We start from the raw sequence: 19,113 nt of genomic DNA on the forward strand, positions 1-19,113 counted from the left end.
TAAATTCATAACACACACACACACACACACACACACACACACACACACACACACACACACACAATGAATAAACCTTCAAATAAACCTTAAAATAAAGAATGAAATGTACAGTGCTCAGTGCAGGGTGTTTTAATCAAACTCTCACTTTAAATCCAATTAACCTAATCAGCGGTAAATACAAATATGTGAAAATTAACAAACAAATCTTAACTAACTAACATTTCAAATCCTAGATGAGATGGCCTGTCAATGTGTGTAACGTCGTTGCGTAATCAACATATCGACGCACTTTTACGTCGTTGCGTAATGACGTCCTCGAACAATTTAGCAACGTTTAGCAACACATTCACCTGCCTGTAGCAACTTCCCCTGAAAATGAGTCGGCAACACCAGACAGTTTCGTGAGAATTGACTGAATGAAAACGGACCTAAGCGGTCACGAATCGAGGGAACACGCAGACTTGAATATTGACTCCGCGTCAGCTAACCATGACCCGGTGTTGCACTCTGCAGACGTGTTAACCTTCGGAGTTCACTCGGGAGTCTATCCAAGCTTGCTGCGTATTAATCGGCTGGAGAAATGCAGAGAATGAAAGTTGTGAAGAGTGTGTGGAGGCTGCTGAGGCAACAACACATCTGCGCCTCACGAAACTACAGCCATGTAAGTCGACACTTCTTCACCATGATTTAAAGTGAACTGACATAGTTTTGATAGTCCGTGCCCTGTAAATCTAATCACAGCGTACATATACTGATCATTATACATGTGTGCGCGCCGAGAGTATTACACACGGTTATTAGTATTTTACTGAACCCAATTAGGTTTCGTTTCTTTGAAGTGCTCCAATAAATCTCTGGATGTGTTATTTTCTAACGACACGGTCTTGATAAGATCTCTTTGTTTGAAGTGGTGAGATAAAGACAGAGCATCAACTTAACAAGAGTTAATAAACAACCTCTTGAGTCGACTCTGAGTGGGTCGTTATGTTTAACACACTTGTACTTGTGGCAGCCAATCTCTGCATGGGCAATGCTGCCTGAGTTTCTCTTCAATGAAGTCATATATATATGTTATATTCATTTTCAATGGAAATGCTCATCTGATCAGACTGCCTGTCACAGTCAAGAGTTAACTCAGACCTTGGCAAACCTGCTTTTCAATTTGGTGCTGGTGACACCTCAAGCACAAAGAGTCATTGTCTAAACAATGTACAGTACATATACCGTATACTTTATATGTGTGTAAAGGGGCCAAACAGGAACTAGAATTAGATGTATACGTTTTTGTAAGTTTTTGATAGTTTGGAAGACATCAATGTAACTGGATGTCACCCAGACAGAGAACCAGATCCTTGACACACCTAAAGGGATCATAGCCAGTATTTGTTTGACTAATAACTCCTGTGATTTTGCTTAATTACATGATAAGAGTCCATTGTCTTACTATTATTATTTATTACCTAACATTCCTAACTTTTGTTTCCCATCTATGTTTGTTTTTGTGCACTGGCCCTCAACTCATCAATAAAACAAAGGAATGCTATCAACCCAACTCCTTTGGGCTCCTGTTTGACATTGATGGGGTTCTGGTTCGGGGCAGGACGCTCATCCCTGCAGCCAAGCAATGCTTCAGGAAGCTGGTGGACCAGAAAGGCAGATACAAGGTGCCTGTTGTTTTTGTCACTAATGCTGGAAACGGCATGAGGCAGACCAAAGCTGAGCAGCTGTCACATCTGCTAGAGGTGGAGGTAAGCAAAAGAAGAATGAACATGTTTGAAATAATTATGTGAAGCTTGCTTTATCTCGTGTTTTCCCTCTGACTTGTCCCTTTTCTGTCTCCAGGTGTCTCCAGACCAGGTGATGCTGTCCCACAGTCCTTTGCGGATGTTCAACCAGTTCCACAAAATGTGTGTGCTGGTGTCAGGACAGGGTCCAATAGCGGAGATGGCTCACAGGTATCCTGTCTTAAGCCTATCACCCTGGCCTCCATGGTCGCTCTTGGATATTGACCTCAGCGTGTGCATGTTCTGTTTATTCTGTGTGTTTTTGGTCATGCTCCATGTTGTTATCAGGACTTAATCTTTGTACCCTTCATTCTTTTCTCTGGCTTCACTGTTTCTGTGAGGCCCTCTTTGAATTGTAACCTATAATAAGTACATTGTGGTTTTGTGTGTTCTAAGCTGTGCAAATCCCAATGATGGTGGGGATGTGCAGTGGTTGTTCCTCAATTTGTACAATCTACAATGATATTTCTATCAACATTACATATCCATATCCATATCTGATTGTGTTTGACCTTAACTTACCATATTTCAGCCTTGGCTTTCGGGATATTGTCACTATAGACATGCTGAGAGATGCACATCCTCTCCTAGATATCGTAGATCACAACAGAAGACCCAAAGACAGTGTAAGTATTACTCCTAAAGCCAGTATATATTATGTTAACATGTGAGTGAAGAGCACAATAAAGCTTACTGTGCCAAATGCCCTACAGATTCCACCCACCAAAGGTTTACGTCCAATTGATGGTATGGCACTGCATACTTCAAAACTGCAGCAATAATAGTATAACACTTGATGATTAACTTTAATTGACACCTGTATGGCTTTTTCACCTGTACAACCCTATAGCTGTCATCTTGTTTGGTGAGCCAATCAGATGGGAGACCAACCTCCAGCTCATCATCGACGTCCTCCTAACCAAGGGGAACCCAGGAACTAGTTGGAATCCCGCACAGTACCCTCACATCCCTCTCCTGGCCTGTAACATGGACCTCCTGTGGATGGCTGAGGCCAAGAATCCCAGGTACAACACATGTGTGCCAGAAATACACACACTTAAGTGTACACTTGTAATACTATGTCATTTATACTTTTGATTGCTACTTAAGTGTTTATATTTTCACATCCCTCTGTCTAGGTTTGGTCATGGTATGTTCTTGGTGTGCTTAGAGAACGTTTACAAGAAGGTCACTGGCTATGATTTGAAGTACGAGGCTCTGATTGGTAAACCCAGTGTGGTGACTTATAACTACGCTGAGCTGCTGGTCAGACAGCAGGCGAAGAGCCTTGGCTGGACCAAGCCTGTGAGGAGGCTGTATGCCATAGGGTAAGTGAATGACTCAACACTTACAGTCTATCCCCTGATGTGTCCCTGGATAGTGGATAAATTGACGCTCATAAATCATCTTTACACATGTGCCTTACAAAAGCTTTTCTATCTACAGTGATAACCCCATGGCTGACATATACGGCGCCAACCTCTACAATCGCTACCTCCAGGCCTGTAGGCACACCAAGACCCAGTTGAAGGCTAAGGGTGGTGGTGGATTTGGGGTTGTCCAGGCTGAAACCGTTCCCCCTAACATGACGTCATCTGAACTAGGTGACGTGTCAGGTGTGAACAGCGCAGAGGGGGATCTTCCTGAGGCCTGTAGCTCCATCCTGGTGTGTACAGGAGTGTACAGCAAAGACGAGGAGGAGCTGCCTTGCGACTCTACACACACTGTCACTGAGCAACGCGTTTTCCACGGTCACAGGGACTTCCGTTTTGACCCCACCCTCACACAGCCATCCTTCATTGTCCACGATGTGAAGGACGCTGTGGAGCTTGTGTTACAGCAGGAGGGATGGTCACTGGAATAGCATGAGTAGCCCAAGCTGAGCCAGCCTCCATCTTCATGTAAATCCAAAGCATTCACACTAACCTGATAAAGTGTGAGGGTATGTTTTGTACATGATGCTCCATATTATCACAGGGAAGAGCTAACTGTTACCACGTTCAGCCTTCTTAGTTCCATAGACTCGCCTGCAAAAAAGTAACTATATGCCATTTTTACACTGAATATACGAAGTTGGTGTTGGTAACTCAATGGGTTACATGTGTTTACTGACTGATCTAACAGCTCTTCAGGCTGGATAATGTTCTTATTGATCCATTAGAGCTGCAGAGTTCCTGTTGTGTTCGTCTGTGACAAAATGCGTCCAGATCAAGATGGACTTTATTCTTTGCACAACAACCTACCCTCCCTATAAACCCCCAAGTCTTCAGGAGACAAGTCCTGCTTTTAGTTATACTCATAAGATTAAAGTGAGTAAAAGAGCAAATACTAATCAATACTGACTTGGGTACCTCATCGGTTATGATTGATTCCATATCAAGATAATTTATGATGAAAACAGAAGAAATTAAGTCACATCGTGCAAAATGCTTCAGTTTTCACTGACATGAAAGTGATGGAATTTTTCTGAAGAGCAAATTCTTTGTTTTGGGGAAATGCTGCTGGTGAAATTTTAGTATTTAATTTAAGTTAGATCACTAGTTCAAATTAAATATGGTACTGGTTAGTTTTTTAATTCAGGGGTGTCTTAGCCGTATGAAAGACGAAATAAAAGAAGTCCTTCAGTGGTGGTGTAGTGTGTAACATACATTTTATGACAATTACAGTTATCCTTGAAATAATTAAATTGTTTGGTAAAATTGTCTTTTTAAAAACTCCAGGTATTTGTTATAAATATGAAATTTTGATATGAAATTTTCCTTAAAAATGTTTTTCTCCTGTGTAAAGCCTGTTGTTTTTTTTTTTATCACCCAGTAGTGAATTTTCATACACACAAACACACAGTTGTGCAGCAGGTGAGCATGCATGCTGCCACTGCATATATCAAAGAAAGTCTTAAATCACATATTATACGCTACTGCAGTTCTCTCAGCAATTGCACCTTTTATCCAAGTACACATTGCTGTGGATTGGCCGGGAGTTGTTGCCCAGCATGAATGGAGGCGTCTCTTGGGAGGCCTCATCTGTGAAGGTCATGCCGTTCCGTGCCAACAGCTCCCGTGCCATGAGGATGAAAGCGGCCTCCACGTTCTGGGCTTCCTTGGCTGAGGTTTCCAGAGCAGCCAGGACGCTGTTGTTTTCTGCCAGTGTGCAAGCATCCTCGAACAACACCTGCCTCTTAGTGTGGAGGTCTGACTTGTTACCTGCAGGGATAAACAGAACAGTGTTTAAAGTTAGTGGCCCTTAAGTCATTAGAGCAAAAGAAACTCCCAACCTAAACTGCTAGTTGACACAAAACAACAATACCACAACTGAGAATTGGTAGATATTAGAAATCATAAAAGATTAAAAATAAATAAATATGTAAAATATGTAAAATGAAGGGGGAGGGGCAATCCTGAAGTGGAATATTTACAAGGAAATTTAAAAAATGAGTACGTTGACATTTAAGTTAGTCTAGACATGAATATACATTCTTAATGCTGTTCAACTGACAGCACACATAAATGTAAATATGCAGCGCCTTTTCATATACAGTTCTGTCGGGCTGCTTTTGAGAGAAACATGGCCGTCCCTGTCGAGAGGCTTGTGGGGATGGTGTCTGAATATGACTACCTCTACGATATGACCAAAAAACTCTATCACAACCCGCAGTTTAAAGAGGCAGCCTGGATACGGATAGGGGAATGCCTCGGTGTGTCTGGTAAGCGTTTGACTGCTTTGTTTAAACGGTAATAAGGATTAGCAGGTGAGCTAAGTTAGCTAGCGTGTGAACAGCTGTGCCCGCTCCCCATCACTGGAGTCGACCGGCGCTGGGTTTCAAACACGCAACTAGGAGGAGGAGAAGAGTTGTGCGTCCCTGAAGCACGAGTGGCGCAGATGTAAGATAGGACCATGATTTGGCCAAAAACGCAGAAAACGCATGAGAGAACCGTGTGTGTGTGGTGTGTAAACTGTCCTTGGTTACAGCTGGTACTACGCGGACTGATGCGTTCAAGTACCGAGGGCGAGGGGAGGAATGTGCACATCAGTGCAATGTCACCAATATGTCATCAACTGCCAACCAATGCAGCGGTTTCAGTTCCTGTTCTGCTGTTTGCAGGTGACATTTGTAAAGCCAAGTGGAAATATCTGCGAGACAAATACAAAAAAGAGAAGAGGGCGGAAGAGGAGAGGAGCGGAGCAGAGGGCGGCTCAAGGAAGATGTGGAAGTACATGGAGATCATGGGGTTTCTGGACTCCTACATGCAGGAGAAGCCGACCTCCTCCGTCAGGGAGGAGCCTGAAGTGAAGGAGGAGCCTCAGCCTCACCTTATTTGCTCTGCTGCAGACAGTGAGGTAAGTAGTAACTGTGGGATTGGTTCTTAAGGTAGTTTGCTGATCTGGCCCAATGTAAATTAAATTAATACATAAATTAAATGAACATTTGTTCCTCAATTTTTGAGGATTTTTTTGGATTTATTAGTTAAGAGTTAATCAGGCACCTCAACAGCTTTGCTTGGTTCTGTGAAGAGACTAAATGGGAACTCGTGCATCTAAAAATGCTTGTTTCCTTTGTTCAAACAGGATCAAACAGACGACTCTCAGGACGCAAGCTGCCCGTCCAGTCCCGAGCCTTCTTCGGACTGTGCCCCTCTCTCCGCCACCCACCTCGATGACGCCCCTCCCTCAGCTACCCACCCTGTGCCCACCTCTAGCAGACTCCCCTCTGTGCAATCCACTCCCCACCCCATGCCCACACCACTGCCAGTCATCTCTTCTATATCAGGTGGATTAGGGAAGAAAAGAGAGGCACCAGCTTCGGCCCTGACACCCTATCAGGAGCGCGTCCTACAGGCCATCAGCACCGAGCAGGACGAGCACGAGCACTTTCTGCTCAGTCTCGCACCTGCGTTCAGAAGGCTGGAGCCTCGGAAACAATCATTAGTGCGGCTGAGGTTTCAGCAAACTCTATTTGATGTAGAGTTTGGTGAATAAACACTTTGTATAATTTGTTGAAAAATGTCAAGATTTTCAGGTCATTTACGTCTGAAGGTCACTGATGTTTTCTGTAAGTTGTAGCATTCTATAGGTCTTTGAATGAATACTGTGGATCCACGGAGATGGTCCATAGAATGTGACAAAAGCTGTAAATATGTAAATATGTTCACTGTTGTCTCAGAAAGTGTTTTCTTATCACATATTTCCCTGAAATGTCTATTTTTTCATGGTTGACTAACCTATAGTGACTTCTAGGTGCCGTCTCACATCTGTTGACAGCTTGTGAAATGTTTCCCCACAACGTGAAGTAGTGGAGTGACTGTTGAGGATGTTTGCATACAGGACTGTGTGAGAAGAAATACTGCCCAAAGAAAATAGATTTTACACACATTTGCACTTTTGATGCAATACCAACATGGCAAGTAAACGGCAATATCTCATCTCCCTAAATCTCTGGTCTAGGTCATGTGATAGGAGGCCAAGAGTACAATCAACAATCAATGATTAAAAAAGCCTGATAAAACTAATCCTATGGGAGTGTACAGGGGTTTTGTTGTTTGGTTCAGAGATGAGCTAATCAAACATATGAACAGTATTTTGATATGATCAGTTAATATTTAATTGTTTGATTAACTCATATCTACATTTACTCTGAAACATGATACATTGGTATGAGAGACAGACGCAGTTCGGATATCAAGGTCTGAAAATACTTTGATTTAATAAAATGTAATTTATGCTTATAAAAACATTACTAAAATAATATATTACATTAGTTTAGGGCTGCTGTCAATGCATTCATTGGTTAGGTTATTTTAACTTTTGAGCTGCGGGTCAGGAGTCCAGGCTCTGCGAGGAAACTTGCCCAGCTGGAGATGTGAAATATTGGGCAAACTGGTCCCTCACTTTGATGGCTTCTTTGCTGGCATTGTTCCTGCGAAGCCTGGGCAGATCCTGTATTCCAAGACATGTTTCTGGAGGAGCAAGCAGTTCTGCTGTGTCATCGTCCCACTGGAGGTAGTTGTGGAGCATGCAGGTGGCTTTCACGACCCTCTCGGCTACTTCCGGGGACAGAACGAGCATCCTCCGGTAAAGTCTCCATTGCGATGCCAGTATATCAAAGGTGCACTCCGCTTTTTTCCTGGCGTGAGAGAGACGGACGTTGAAAACTCTCTTCTCTCCTAAACTGCGCCCTGGGTACGGGTGGAGGAGATTTCTTCTTAACTGGAAGGCTTTGTCTGCAAGGAAAACATGAGGCATGGGACCAAGATGCTCTGCTCCAGGGAGGGGAGCATCCTTAGGGAGGTTGAGAGTTCCCTGACAGAGGGCACTTCCAAAGGAGGCAGCCAACGTGTCCCAATCACTGTCCCTCCCATGGGCGCCGATATCCACCACCCTGAACCTGTATCTGGCATCCACAACAGCTAGAATGTGATTGAAATTAAGCACGCCATTGGAGCGAGGAGCCTTGATAACGATGTGTTTCCCATGGATGACCCCCAGGCAGTTGGGGAATGACCAACGTGTCTGATAATCCAGAGCGATTCTCTTCCACTCAGAGGCATCGGGTACAGGCATGTAGTGATCTCGGAGACAATCCCAGATGGCTTCACACACACTTTTGACGATGCCAGCCACAGTGCTGACTCCCACTCTGTAAGTGAAGGCGACTGAACGGAAGGAATCGCCAGTCGCCAAGTACCTTCAAAGAATAACAGAAAAAGGATTTTGTTTTTGGTGTATGACGTTATCTCTCTCACACACACAAACAATCAGGACATCAATCCTTATCTTTGCTCTGAGGATGAAGGATGCTTACTGGAGGAGCAATGAGCGAGGAAACTTAAAATTAAATTAAATATAAATTAAATCTAAAGGTGTTTCTGATTGACAGGCCTGCTAAAGCTGATCTGATCTGACTCAGAGGAGACTAAGACACAAAGTAAGGGAAACATACGACATACTTACTACTACAACACATACGTCCCTACTTACCAGGCGGAGGCTCCTGTAACTACTAACTTATAGTAATAACACACAGCGACTAATAACGACATTAATAACGCCATTATATCAACTGAACTAGTTAGCCCCCTCACATTAGCCACCTAGCTTTCTCCGGTGTAGGCTAGTTGTGTAGCTCGTTATGGAGAGAGGGGCGTAAAGCTCCGTACCTCAGGCCGATGCAGAGGCGCTCCTCCGGGCTGATGCTCTCTCTGAACGTCGTCTGCATCTTCTGGATTGCCGGCGCGACCATAGTGAGCAAATGTTCGAACTGGCTCCTGCTGAGGCGAAAGTATTCTCTGAAGCCGACATCGTCCAGCCGGAGCTCCTGGACGAGGTTGTTGAACGCCCCTTGTTGCTCTCTCCCGCGGAGGAAATCGTGCACCCACGGGCGTTTCTGCGGCGGTGCGGTGACGGCAGCATCTTCCGCCGCCGCCGCGACACGGTCCAAATCGAACGCGAGAGCCAAAGCGAGCTTCCTCCTCCGCGACATGAACTCTCAGCGAGCAAGAGAGGGGAGAGAACTGACAGCGGAGTGACACCAGCCTCTCAGAATGTCTCAATCTATCGCTTTGGTTGGGGCGGCAGTACCTCAGTCAATAGGAGACTTGGGACCAGGAGGGTCGCCGGTTCGAGTCCCCGTGTGGACCAAGAAAGTGGACTGACAGCTGGAGAGTTGCCAGTTTGCACAAATAAAAAGTGTTTCACCGCTGTTAAAGTTAGTCTTATACTCTTTAAAGACTTTTTTAAAACGCAGATATTGATTGGTTTGTTCAGTGTGTACAGCCCCATGGGAGTCTATAACTTTGCTGTGATCTTTGATACAGTTAGTGGCATATTGCTCAGAGGCCGTATGTGTTTCAAAATATGATATTTGCTGTGTTTAGATAAATCAATAACATTGATCTATGTACTTACCAATGAGTATAAGCACCACGCTGGCAGCACCAAACTGCTCCACCTCCCGGATCCAGTGTGGAATGGATTCAAACGTGGGTCGCCGCGTTATGTCATAGGCGACCATCGCCCCGTGGGCACTCCGGTAATAACTCTGGGTTATGGTGCGGAAGCGTTCCTGGCCTGCTGTGTCCCACACCTGCATCTGCAATAACATACAACATCATCATGCATGACAGCACATGAAACCAAACTCTCAGATGGGTTCAGTGGTTAGAGTCTGGGCTTGATACGGTTGGGTTCTATAGTGGCAGTATAATCTTCAAAATATACTTCTGAAATGATTCAAATGTGTAATGAATCATGTGTGAATAGAATGTTTGGGTTGGAACATGATATCCATGCAGCTGACAATCTACACACCCTGAAAGCTAACAATAAAGGTATGACACCATTTTACAGCAACAGTCAGTCACTCCTATTTCTCAACACGAAGAAACAACATTTGTGACCAGTAATGCTGTATTTACTTCAAAGCAATAATACAATTTACAGCAATCTGCATAATTGATAGTAATATGAATGATCCCTAATGTAAGCTTTCCCTACTTGTGATTAAGTACAATTTATCAGTTACAAACAATCTCTGTCAAATAAAGAACAAAGGTTATTTCAAATACCTTCACTCTCCTGCCATCGATGTCCAGGGTTCTGACAGTGAAGTCCACTCCAATGGTGTTCTGCTGTTTCGCTATGAATATGCCTGATTTAAAGCTCTGAACCACACAAGTCTTTCCCACGTCCGTGTCCCCGACAAGGATGATTTTGAAAAGAAAGTCAAAGGAATCCTCATGCTCCAGTCCTGCAGACTGCATGGTTAAGGAAAGAACAGACAGGGACACAATGACACACAAACACTGGATCCAGGATCTACGTGTGTGTGTGCGCCCCTATGCACCAGAACAGGTTCTGTTGAAATAAACAACTGTGCCTGTTTACACAGACAATAACTTTGTGCTGTTCATCAAAAAATATATCCTATGAGATTAAAGGCGTCTTTAAAGCAATTCATCTGGTTTCAGCTTGAATTGGTCAAAAACATATAGTTACAGATCAGAGAAAGCTCAAAATATCAGAATGTGATAATCACTTTGGTAACTGGAGCTGGAACATGATCCACAAGGCTTCCAGAAGACGCTAAATAACCTTAGTTAGAATGTTTCCCAAGAGCTCTCTTCTTCTGCCATTTAGGCTCTCCCAGTGACTAACAGGCATCTCCACAATAACCTCAAAAGAATAAAAATTATTCCAACAGAAAAAATCCAATTGGTCTTTTCCTGAGTAACGTCCAACTTCCAAAACCTGCGTCTTCGTTTTCATCTCTGTTACACTATCAGCAACATTCTTCAGTCCACCAACACCCAACAAGTGTAGCCTGTACTTCTGCCCTTTAGACTGTCACTCTCTCTGCCCTCCACACCTCTACCCCTGTCACTTTTATTCCTGATCAGTTGAAACACGCCTCCTACCTGTCTGGGTAGGTGTGATTTCCAACCGCTGGCCCATCTGCACCACTGCATCTTGGGATGTGGAGTTTCTCTTTAGGCTATAGACAGAAATACCTGGAAGGAAGAGACAAAATCATCATTCCCTGCTAATAGTACTTCTTCGTTCTTTGTATACCTCGTCTAATTACAGAATAAACCAATAAAGGTTGATGCAAAACAAGATCTGACTAAACTAAGAGCTGACATTCTCTTAGAGAAATCCAATGTGCTGAGCGCTGATTGAACAGAACGTTAGGAAGAGTTTTCCCTTAAGGCTCAGTATTCACATATTCTTAGGCAAACAACTTCAAACCCTCTGCAAACAGCTAAACAGCTCATGACACAGTGTAAACAATACTCATTTGTCTTGAAAGCTGTCCTTTGGACTCCAGAATTACTTCAAAAATGCTCTAGGTAATCAGTCTTAGGCCGGCGCCCCTGTAGCCCCCTCCCCCTAACTGACTGTCAACTACCACATTCCAGCAACAGGCATAGAAAGAAGAGTGAGAAAGAGTAAGCAACAGTAAAACACAATTGGCAAACAGTACAGTGGAAAAATACAGTGAATGTAGTTAAAAGTGGGTTATTAAGACATAATATAAATAGTTTTACCTCAGGTTTGAGTCATTCACATCACAGGGAGACGATAACATGGAATGAGAATACTGTACACGCTCCCTGTCATTCCCTCTCTCTCTCCACCCACACACTCACTTGTTTCTGTCGTCATCTCAGCCCACAGCAGAACAAGGCACAGCTGGACACAGAACAATGCACGAGTGTGTGGGGGGGCCTAGTCTTATCTTTGGCCTTCACCAACCACCTTCTCCTCTTGTGTGTGCCCGTGTGTGTGTTCACGCTGTAAAATTGAAACATACTGATAGAACCAATAAGGACAACAACAAAGAAGATTTGGGCTAAAGTTCATTTATCCTCAAGACAAACTGATTCAATTGACAGTTCATAAGGAGGGTTAGGGTTAGCATTAGTTAGCAAGTGCAGTGTAAAGGGGACGTCCTTGATTCAAACTATATAAAAGGCCTTTGTTTGTTCTACGGGGCGCTGTGCAAAGTCAGGGAAAATTATGCTTGTGACAACACTAGAGCTACATTGTGCTGGTGCAGAATAATACAATCTAAAGCACCGGTAGAAGATGGGAGGTAGAATTCACTGCAAATGTGGGCGTTTGCTGCAGCTACTCAGCGAGCCAACACCGAGCTCCACACTGAGACATTAACACGCACAAACATATACTCTCACCACACAAACTTGGGCTCAATTGGACAGGAAAACAAAACAAAAATGGTCCTGTTTTAGTATGAGAACAATTCATGGACGTGTAGAAGAAGAATCCTGAAGATGTACCGACCAATTCTGAGCTACAGAAACATTTATCAATCACTGCAAACACCCTGTGAGTCCTAATCCAGGAGGAATAGTGGTGTATCCCAGATAGAAAGGTGTCCGTGTGCTGCGTCATCTCCTCTGGTGTCGTGCTGCGGTCACAGAGGTTCTCTGTCTGACAGCGGCGATGGAGTTCTGTTGGCGTTTTCTCTGTTCCTGCGGCTTCCTGCGGATTGGCGTCTCCTTCTCCGGCTTTTCTGGAGGAGGGACGGGGATCGGTTTCCATGGGACTGGGTTGTAGAAGTGGGGGGATGGGAATAATTTTTCATAGGGGCCTGAAAGAAAGAAATATATGACATATTAACAGGACATTTAAGCCGACTGATGATGTGCTGAGGATTTGAAACAGATCTTACTTCTGGCATTGTTATGGCACTGTGATGGTGGACTGGCTCTGTCTTTCTCATTGGTCCTTGCCAGCCATTCCTTAAAGTTCTCCTCTGACTTTTTGCGGCGCTCCTTCTCCTGCTCCGTCTTTCGGAAAGTGTCCTCCTGTCAATGAAACGTCCTCTCAGAATCTCGGCTGCGCTGTTATCAATGGCACTTCAGCAGCATTGTTCCATAGAATATCCTGTTACCTTTTCCTTCTTTTCCTTCTCGATTTTCTCCTGGTTCTTCCTCTGCAGCCAGCCTCTGTACTTCTCCCGAGATTTCTGTTCAGTCTCTCTCCGTTTCATCTGCTGCCTCTCCATCTCCTCCACTTCCTTGCTCTCTCTCACCAGTTGTTCTTGCTTCTCCTGTGAGTGTAAACATTTTTTTACCATAACAATTTAAATCATTACAGCAAATATGATGAAGGTCCTGGCATTGCGGAGGAGGTGAGATGCTTCTTTACCTGTTCTCTCTTCATCAGTAGCCATTGTTGTATCTTCTCCTCCGTTGCAATCTTCTTCTGTTCCTGCTCTCTTTCTTGTTGTTCTTCTTTCTCCTTCAGTTGCCGCTCCTATTTCACAAGATATATAAAATCCTGTCAAATTCAGAAAGGAACAGCAAATAAACACTGATCAGGATGTTTGGAGAATTGCTTTCGAGGATCAGTGGCTTGCCTCTTCTGCTTTCCTTTCCAGTCTGAGCTGTTCCTCTTTGGCTTTGTTAACAAGCCACATTTCCCAGGCAGTCAGAGTTAGAGGGAACCCAGGCTGCTCAGATGCATTCATCTCCAGGTCTGAAAGAGTTCTCGATAGCTCACATCTAAAGCAAAATACAATGTACTACTTAGGTGGACACTCAAAACAAACACCCATTGCTTGAACATAACATCATCCACAAAACTCTTCATTTTGGAACATAATTACAGGGCATTGCTTCCAGACCTTGACTCAGGTCTGACATTTTGAGCCAAAGCTGAACCTGGAACTAAAGAATGCAGCTTTCAATCGAAGTCGAATTTAAAATGACATAATACTGTCAAACTAAGCTGAGCCCTGATTATACTGTGAACACGTTACACTGCTGTACCTGACAGGTGAATTACTGGGTCCAGAGGTACTGCGCTCCCTGGGTGAGGTCAGATCAAGGTGGTGAGCTCGGCTGCGGTCATGTTCTTTGTCACTATCAAAACTGTCATGGTAGATGGGTGAAAGCAGGGAAAATGTGTCTTCGTCTTCAGAGAGGATGCAGTCTTCCAGGCCGCTTACAGGCCGGTGAGACCCGTTGCAGGACTTCAGAGGAGTGGAACTGAACCCATGAGAGGTCAACATCCTCCCTGCAGCCATTACGAGCCGATATCTGCTGTGAAACACACGATTGGAAAGCGTACACACACAGTGAAGCAGATACAATAACAACAATGACGCGATATTATGGTGTCCGATATTCTCAAACGCTGCATCAATATGAAACTTGGCTCAGACAACATTTAGACTCTTATTACAATTATAACACAGCCCCTGTTTTGTTTTCCTTGTGTGGTTTAACGACATAGGATCAGCCGGGAAATGTTTCATTACTGAATCAAAAGCTAACTTCAGTCTAAGGCTAATGTTAGCATTGCACGGAACAATAACGCCACTAGCGCCGATAGTATCTATCAAACTAGTTAAGTAAGTGTGCACCGTGTCTACGTTTCCAAACCCGTGTGCACACTGAGTTAACAACAACAATAAAATAGAATAAAAGTGTGTCTCTCACCGGTCGTCGCGTCTTTTCCCACGATGGACGTCAAAACAACTTTATTTACCCAGCATACACCACGGCTCACTGGACGCAGATTGTATTACCATAGCGACTGGTGACGCAATGATAAACCAAGCGCACGTCAGTTAAACTGTAAATCTGTCCGACATTTTATCAACGCTATGTTGTTCTCGTCCTTTTATGGGAAGGACTATATATTATTTATTATACTTAAAATAATTTTTATTTACGTTATACACTGTGTGACTTTTTTCACATGTATCTATTGTATGTTATTCATTTATATTCAATGTTGCTATGTTTACATTTTTCATTTATTGTTATTTATTGAAGTATTAGAATAAATATTTTTTGCACAGTTTTACGAGTTTAATCAAGTTTTAATTTTTAATTTCTTAACAGGCCTGAATTTGTGAGGAAAAAGAAAAGACAATTGATGCGCAACTGCCAAACCCCATTGTAACATATAAGAGGAACAAATGATAAGACTGAATGTAAGGAAAACTATAATACAACAGATAATGAGATCTGAACAAAACTATGGGCGAGGAAATAAAAGTTACTGGAAGGAGTTAGTTGTTGTTCAACTCACACCCAATCATGGTTAGCCTGTATATGCACTCTGTCTCTCTCACACTTTCACATTGTCCGTCTAATTAGCAGCAGGCAAGTCAAAATGAGCTCTGGAACCAACGGGCTGCCTTCACAAAAAGCTGTGACATTTTGTGAGTGTTCGTAACAGTCTGTGACAACTTGGCTGTTGTCTTTTAGGTCTTTTGTTTCATTATATAACCCAACTACTTAGAAAACATAGTGTTTTTGAGATCTATGACTGGGTCACATGAAAAGTAAAGTTTCCAGCAAAGTAAGCTTTAAATCACAACAGCTGCTGGCGTCTCTGTCCCCAACAGAGTGCTAAAACAATATATATTTAAAAGTAGATTAATTTGTTAAAAGTCAATGAGGAAACAAAATAGCTACTTTTTATAATTCTTCAGTCATTGGTGGAATATTTTGGGGATAATCTCTAAAGGTCTGTTATCCATTGTGATATATGAGGCTTGCATAATGTGCCAGCTCCCTGTAAGATGCCTACAGGTCTGAGCAATGCACAACACATAATCATGACACTGCAGGATGATCACTCACCAGCACGTCCAGAATGCAAAAAGGTGTGTCAGACACTTTTGGGGGGTGGGACTCCTGCTCATCTATCTGCACGACATCCGTTCCCATTCAGAGCCCCTGTCCCTTCTTAACTTCACAGCCCAGGAGCTCAGCAGCTCACCAGCTCTCTGGCCAAGAGTTATGGTGGTAGGAGACTTACAAAGACTGCCTGAGGGCAGAGGCCAACGGCGCCGGCTCTCCAAGGTTCCTCACCCAGAGAAGGGACCGGCGAGAAAGTCACGGAAGAAGCTTCAAGTCACCATCTGTGTTCTCCTTGTGGAGCTGTGTGAAAGATTCACTTTCTTTGGGATTGTATGTAACATGATTCTCTTCTGCACCGTGAAGTTGGGCTATAATAACTACATGGCTGCAACAGTCAACCTGTGCTTCATAGGAGCCAGCACCCTCACCCCTGTTCTGGTTGGCTGGTTTGCAGAAACCTGCTTAGGAAGAAACAAAGTGCTCTACCTGTGTGCCTTCCTTCATTTCTTTGGTAAGAGACAAAAATCTAATTGATCAAATTTGACCTTGTTTGTTTGGTCGAATAACGAATAACAAAACGCCATAACCTGTTACTCTACGCTCCAGGCACAGCCATGTTGCCCGTGGTGGCGTTCCCATTTGAGGATTTCTACATCGACACTCATCACATGACCCACCAGCTGGAACCCCGGGAGCAGCAGATCCTGTTCTACACCGGCCTCTTAGCTGCTGCGCTGGGCATTGGGGGCATCCGGGCCATCCTGTGTCCCATGGGAGCCTACAGCCTGCAGGGATACAACCAGCACCAGCTCCTCTCCTTCTTCAACTGGTGGGTGGCCTTTGGATATAATCAATCAATTTGTTATTCAGTCATCACATTCAAACAGTCTAATGATGTTGATAGTGGTTACTTATATTTGGAGAACAAGGTTTAAATATGCCATTTGATTGGTTTCTGTTTTATTACATATAGGTTCTACTGGCTGGTCAACCTGAACTCCACAGTCGTGTTTCTGGGCATTGCATACATTCAGCAGTCGGTGGCAAAGAATCTTGCTTTCCTTATCCCCTTCACCTCTGTGCTGCTGGCTCTCATCGCCATACACATGGTGCGCAACAAACTCACCTACAAACCAAAGAAAGGTAACTTGCTTAGAAAAAGTCGTTATTTGTACACTCAGGCCAAATAAAGACTCTTAGTTTTGACATTTCTTGTTTCTAACTTCTCCACACTCACAGCACTCATGCTTGTGTCCATCAGGTGGTTCCTTACTGACCACACTGGGAGTCTTCCTGAACTCCCTCAAAATGTGCTGCCTCCACTACCGCCACCTGAGCGGGGATGTGCCCTCTTGGCTGGACCGAGCCAAGGAGAACAACGGCGGGCGTTACAGCGAGACACATGTGGAGAACGTCAAAGTCCTAGCCAGGCTCTTCCCTCTTTACGGGCTCCAGCTGCTGTACAGAGCCTGCGTCACACAGGTAGGTCAATGGGAGAATCATGGGTCTCTATTACGATGACGGTGGATCCTTTGGGTTAAGAATGCTAAAACTGATGTATCGTCCATATCTTTTACTTATGACAGATTCCATCAGGCTACTACATCCAGACGATGAATTCAAACCTCCACCTGACAAACCTCCTGTTGCCCATCGGTGCTATGAATGTGATCAGCATCATGCCTCTGCTGCTCCTTGCTCCGCTGATCGAGTGTGTGACGACTCTCTACCTCTCCATGGCAAAAACCCCACTGGCACCAGTAAAAGTCATCAGTGAGTACAAACACGTACAAACACACTCACACACAAACACCAATTCATTCTCTTTGCGTCTTTGCCTAAATATCCATATGTCTGTCTCGCTCTTCTATCTTCCTCTTCTTCCCCCTTCTTCCCTGTAATTATTTTCACACAACTCCAGTTCCCCCTCTCTCATTACCCGTCCCTCTCCATCCTCCCCCCTTCAGCCTTGGGCCACGCCTGTGCGGCCCTGTCCGTCCTGGTGGCGGGTCTGTCTGAGCTGCAGAGGAAGACGTACCCTCTGGTGGAGCAGACGCTGTCTGGTAAGGTCCTGCAGGTGTCGTCCATGCCATGTTTCCAGCTGGCTCTCCAGTACGTCCTGCTTGGTGTGGCAGAGGCTCTCGTCACCCCTGCATGTAAGTGACAGACCTACACAATTTCTACACCTTGGGGATGTTGCAAAATGCAAATGATTTCACACTAAACCACCCAAAAAAACAACAACCCCACAATGATCTTTAGTCCTGTGAATCAAATTTAAACATTCAACAAGTTAATGTCTTATTAAACTACTTTTACGTTTTGTTAATGCTCAAATTGATAAGTGAGGGATATTCTTAATTTGCATGTTCACTCCTCAGAAAAGACAATCACACACCCCTCATACTCTTTCACGCTTCTCTTCTGTCTGTCAGGTTCCCTCATATCTTTCCAACTCACCCCGAGCCACATCAGAGGAATCTCTCTGCACTTCCTCACTCTGTCCTATGGAGGGGGCTGCTTTGTAGGAGCCTTCATCGTTCAAGTGGTGTACTTTCTCTCTGGAGGTAAAACACGAAAAGCACAATTTACCACATTTACAATGTTATTGAGTATCAAATAGGGGAATGATGTCAGTTGTATGATATTACAGGTAACTTTTACCCAAGCATCCTGCATGATGGAAATCTGGAGAGGTTCTTCTTCCTCCTGGCAACACTGATGGCTGTAAATACACTTGTGTTTTGGAGTGTGTCAGACAGGTATTATAATCACTCCAACTACCTGCACACTAAGGTGACACATGGGTTAGACTATCACAGGGTTACACTGAGTGACCCTAAGCATACAGCTTGTGTATCATGGCTCTGTGTTTGTCCTTGTGATTGTGATGGTGTGCAGGTACACTGACCTGAGCGTGCAGGGTAAAGGACTGACCGCCAGCCCGCTGACTGAGAAGCTGCTGCATTACAAAGCCTGTCTACGATTCTATGACACTGTGGATCGCTCCTACACAAACAGCTCCGTCGAATTTATTTTATGAAAGACTTCATTAGGATCTGCACTCAGTGGCGCTGGCGCTGCGTGGGACTTTGCAGACCTCCGGCTAAACTGTACAAATGAGATACATAAGATGAACTTATTTTGCATTTACTGAAATACTAAAGGTCAATAAAGAATAAGGATAAATAATTTGTTGTTGTTATTGTCTT

General features: G+C 44.0%; 5 protein-coding genes across 6 annotated transcripts; 3 read left to right on the forward strand and 2 right to left on the reverse strand.

Annotated features, from left to right (window-relative positions):
• Nucleotides 1-355: 355 nt before the first annotated feature.
• On the forward strand, nt 356-3,806 carry hdhd5 (haloacid dehalogenase like hydrolase domain containing 5). The gene is made up of 8 exons (XM_076171279.1): nt 356-661; nt 1,536-1,748; nt 1,843-1,955; nt 2,317-2,410; nt 2,498-2,531; nt 2,635-2,809; nt 2,924-3,112; nt 3,231-3,806. The coding sequence occupies exons 1-8, from the start codon at nt 581-583 to the stop codon at nt 3,646-3,648; spliced, it is 1,317 nt and encodes a 438-aa protein (XP_076027394.1). The 5' UTR covers nt 356-580; the 3' UTR covers nt 3,649-3,806.
• A 454-nt stretch (nt 3,807-4,260) lies between these two features.
• Nucleotides 4,261-11,927, reverse strand: rab19 (RAB19, member RAS oncogene family). Its single transcript, XM_076171338.1, has 5 exons — nt 11,825-11,927; nt 11,195-11,287; nt 10,346-10,534; nt 9,687-9,870; nt 4,261-4,987 (listed from the first exon to the last, which is right to left on the reverse strand). The coding sequence occupies exons 2-5, from the start codon at nt 11,243-11,245 to the stop codon at nt 4,713-4,715; spliced, it is 699 nt and encodes a 232-aa protein (XP_076027453.1). The 5' UTR covers nt 11,246-11,287; nt 11,825-11,927; the 3' UTR covers nt 4,261-4,712.
• On the forward strand, nt 5,323-7,324 carry LOC143016813 (uncharacterized). Its single transcript, XM_076171325.1, has 3 exons — nt 5,323-5,487; nt 5,887-6,122; nt 6,351-7,324. Exons 1-3 carry the CDS (start codon nt 5,349-5,351, stop codon nt 6,759-6,761), a joined length of 786 nt encoding a protein of 261 aa, XP_076027440.1. The 5' UTR covers nt 5,323-5,348; the 3' UTR covers nt 6,762-7,324.
• A 204-nt stretch (nt 11,928-12,131) lies between the features above and the next one.
• Nucleotides 12,132-14,807, reverse strand: ccdc34 (coiled-coil domain containing 34). 2 transcript variants are annotated; one of them, XM_076171304.1, is made up of 7 exons: nt 14,747-14,807; nt 14,075-14,347; nt 13,663-13,807; nt 13,452-13,559; nt 13,195-13,353; nt 12,973-13,108; nt 12,132-12,891 (listed from the first exon to the last, which is right to left on the reverse strand). In XM_076171304.1, exons 2-7 carry the CDS (start codon nt 14,329-14,331, stop codon nt 12,689-12,691), a joined length of 1,008 nt encoding a protein of 335 aa, XP_076027419.1. In that variant the 5' UTR covers nt 14,332-14,347; nt 14,747-14,807; the 3' UTR covers nt 12,132-12,688. The 2 variants fall into 2 exon arrangements, with proteins under 2 accessions (XP_076027419.1, XP_076027428.1); XM_076171313.1 differs by having other exon boundaries at nt 14,075-14,344; nt 14,747-14,802.
• A 1,253-nt stretch (nt 14,808-16,060) lies between these two features.
• Nucleotides 16,061-18,944, forward strand: slc15a5 (solute carrier family 15 member 5). Its single transcript, XM_076171256.1, has 9 exons — nt 16,061-16,412; nt 16,508-16,730; nt 16,875-17,044; nt 17,163-17,383; nt 17,488-17,674; nt 17,869-18,057; nt 18,337-18,468; nt 18,555-18,663; nt 18,803-18,944. The coding sequence occupies exons 1-9, from the start codon at nt 16,061-16,063 to the stop codon at nt 18,942-18,944; spliced, it is 1,725 nt and encodes a 574-aa protein (XP_076027371.1).
• Nucleotides 18,945-19,113: the final 169 nt, after the last annotated feature.

The sequence above is a fragment of the Genypterus blacodes genome, unplaced genomic scaffold (genome assembly GCF_046128005.1).
Source record: "Genypterus blacodes isolate CSIRO-AG114 ecotype Tasmania unplaced genomic scaffold, CSIRO-AGI_Gbla_v1 ptg000015l_1, whole genome shotgun sequence".
NCBI lineage: Eukaryota > Metazoa > Chordata > Actinopteri > Ophidiiformes > Ophidiidae > Genypterus > Genypterus blacodes.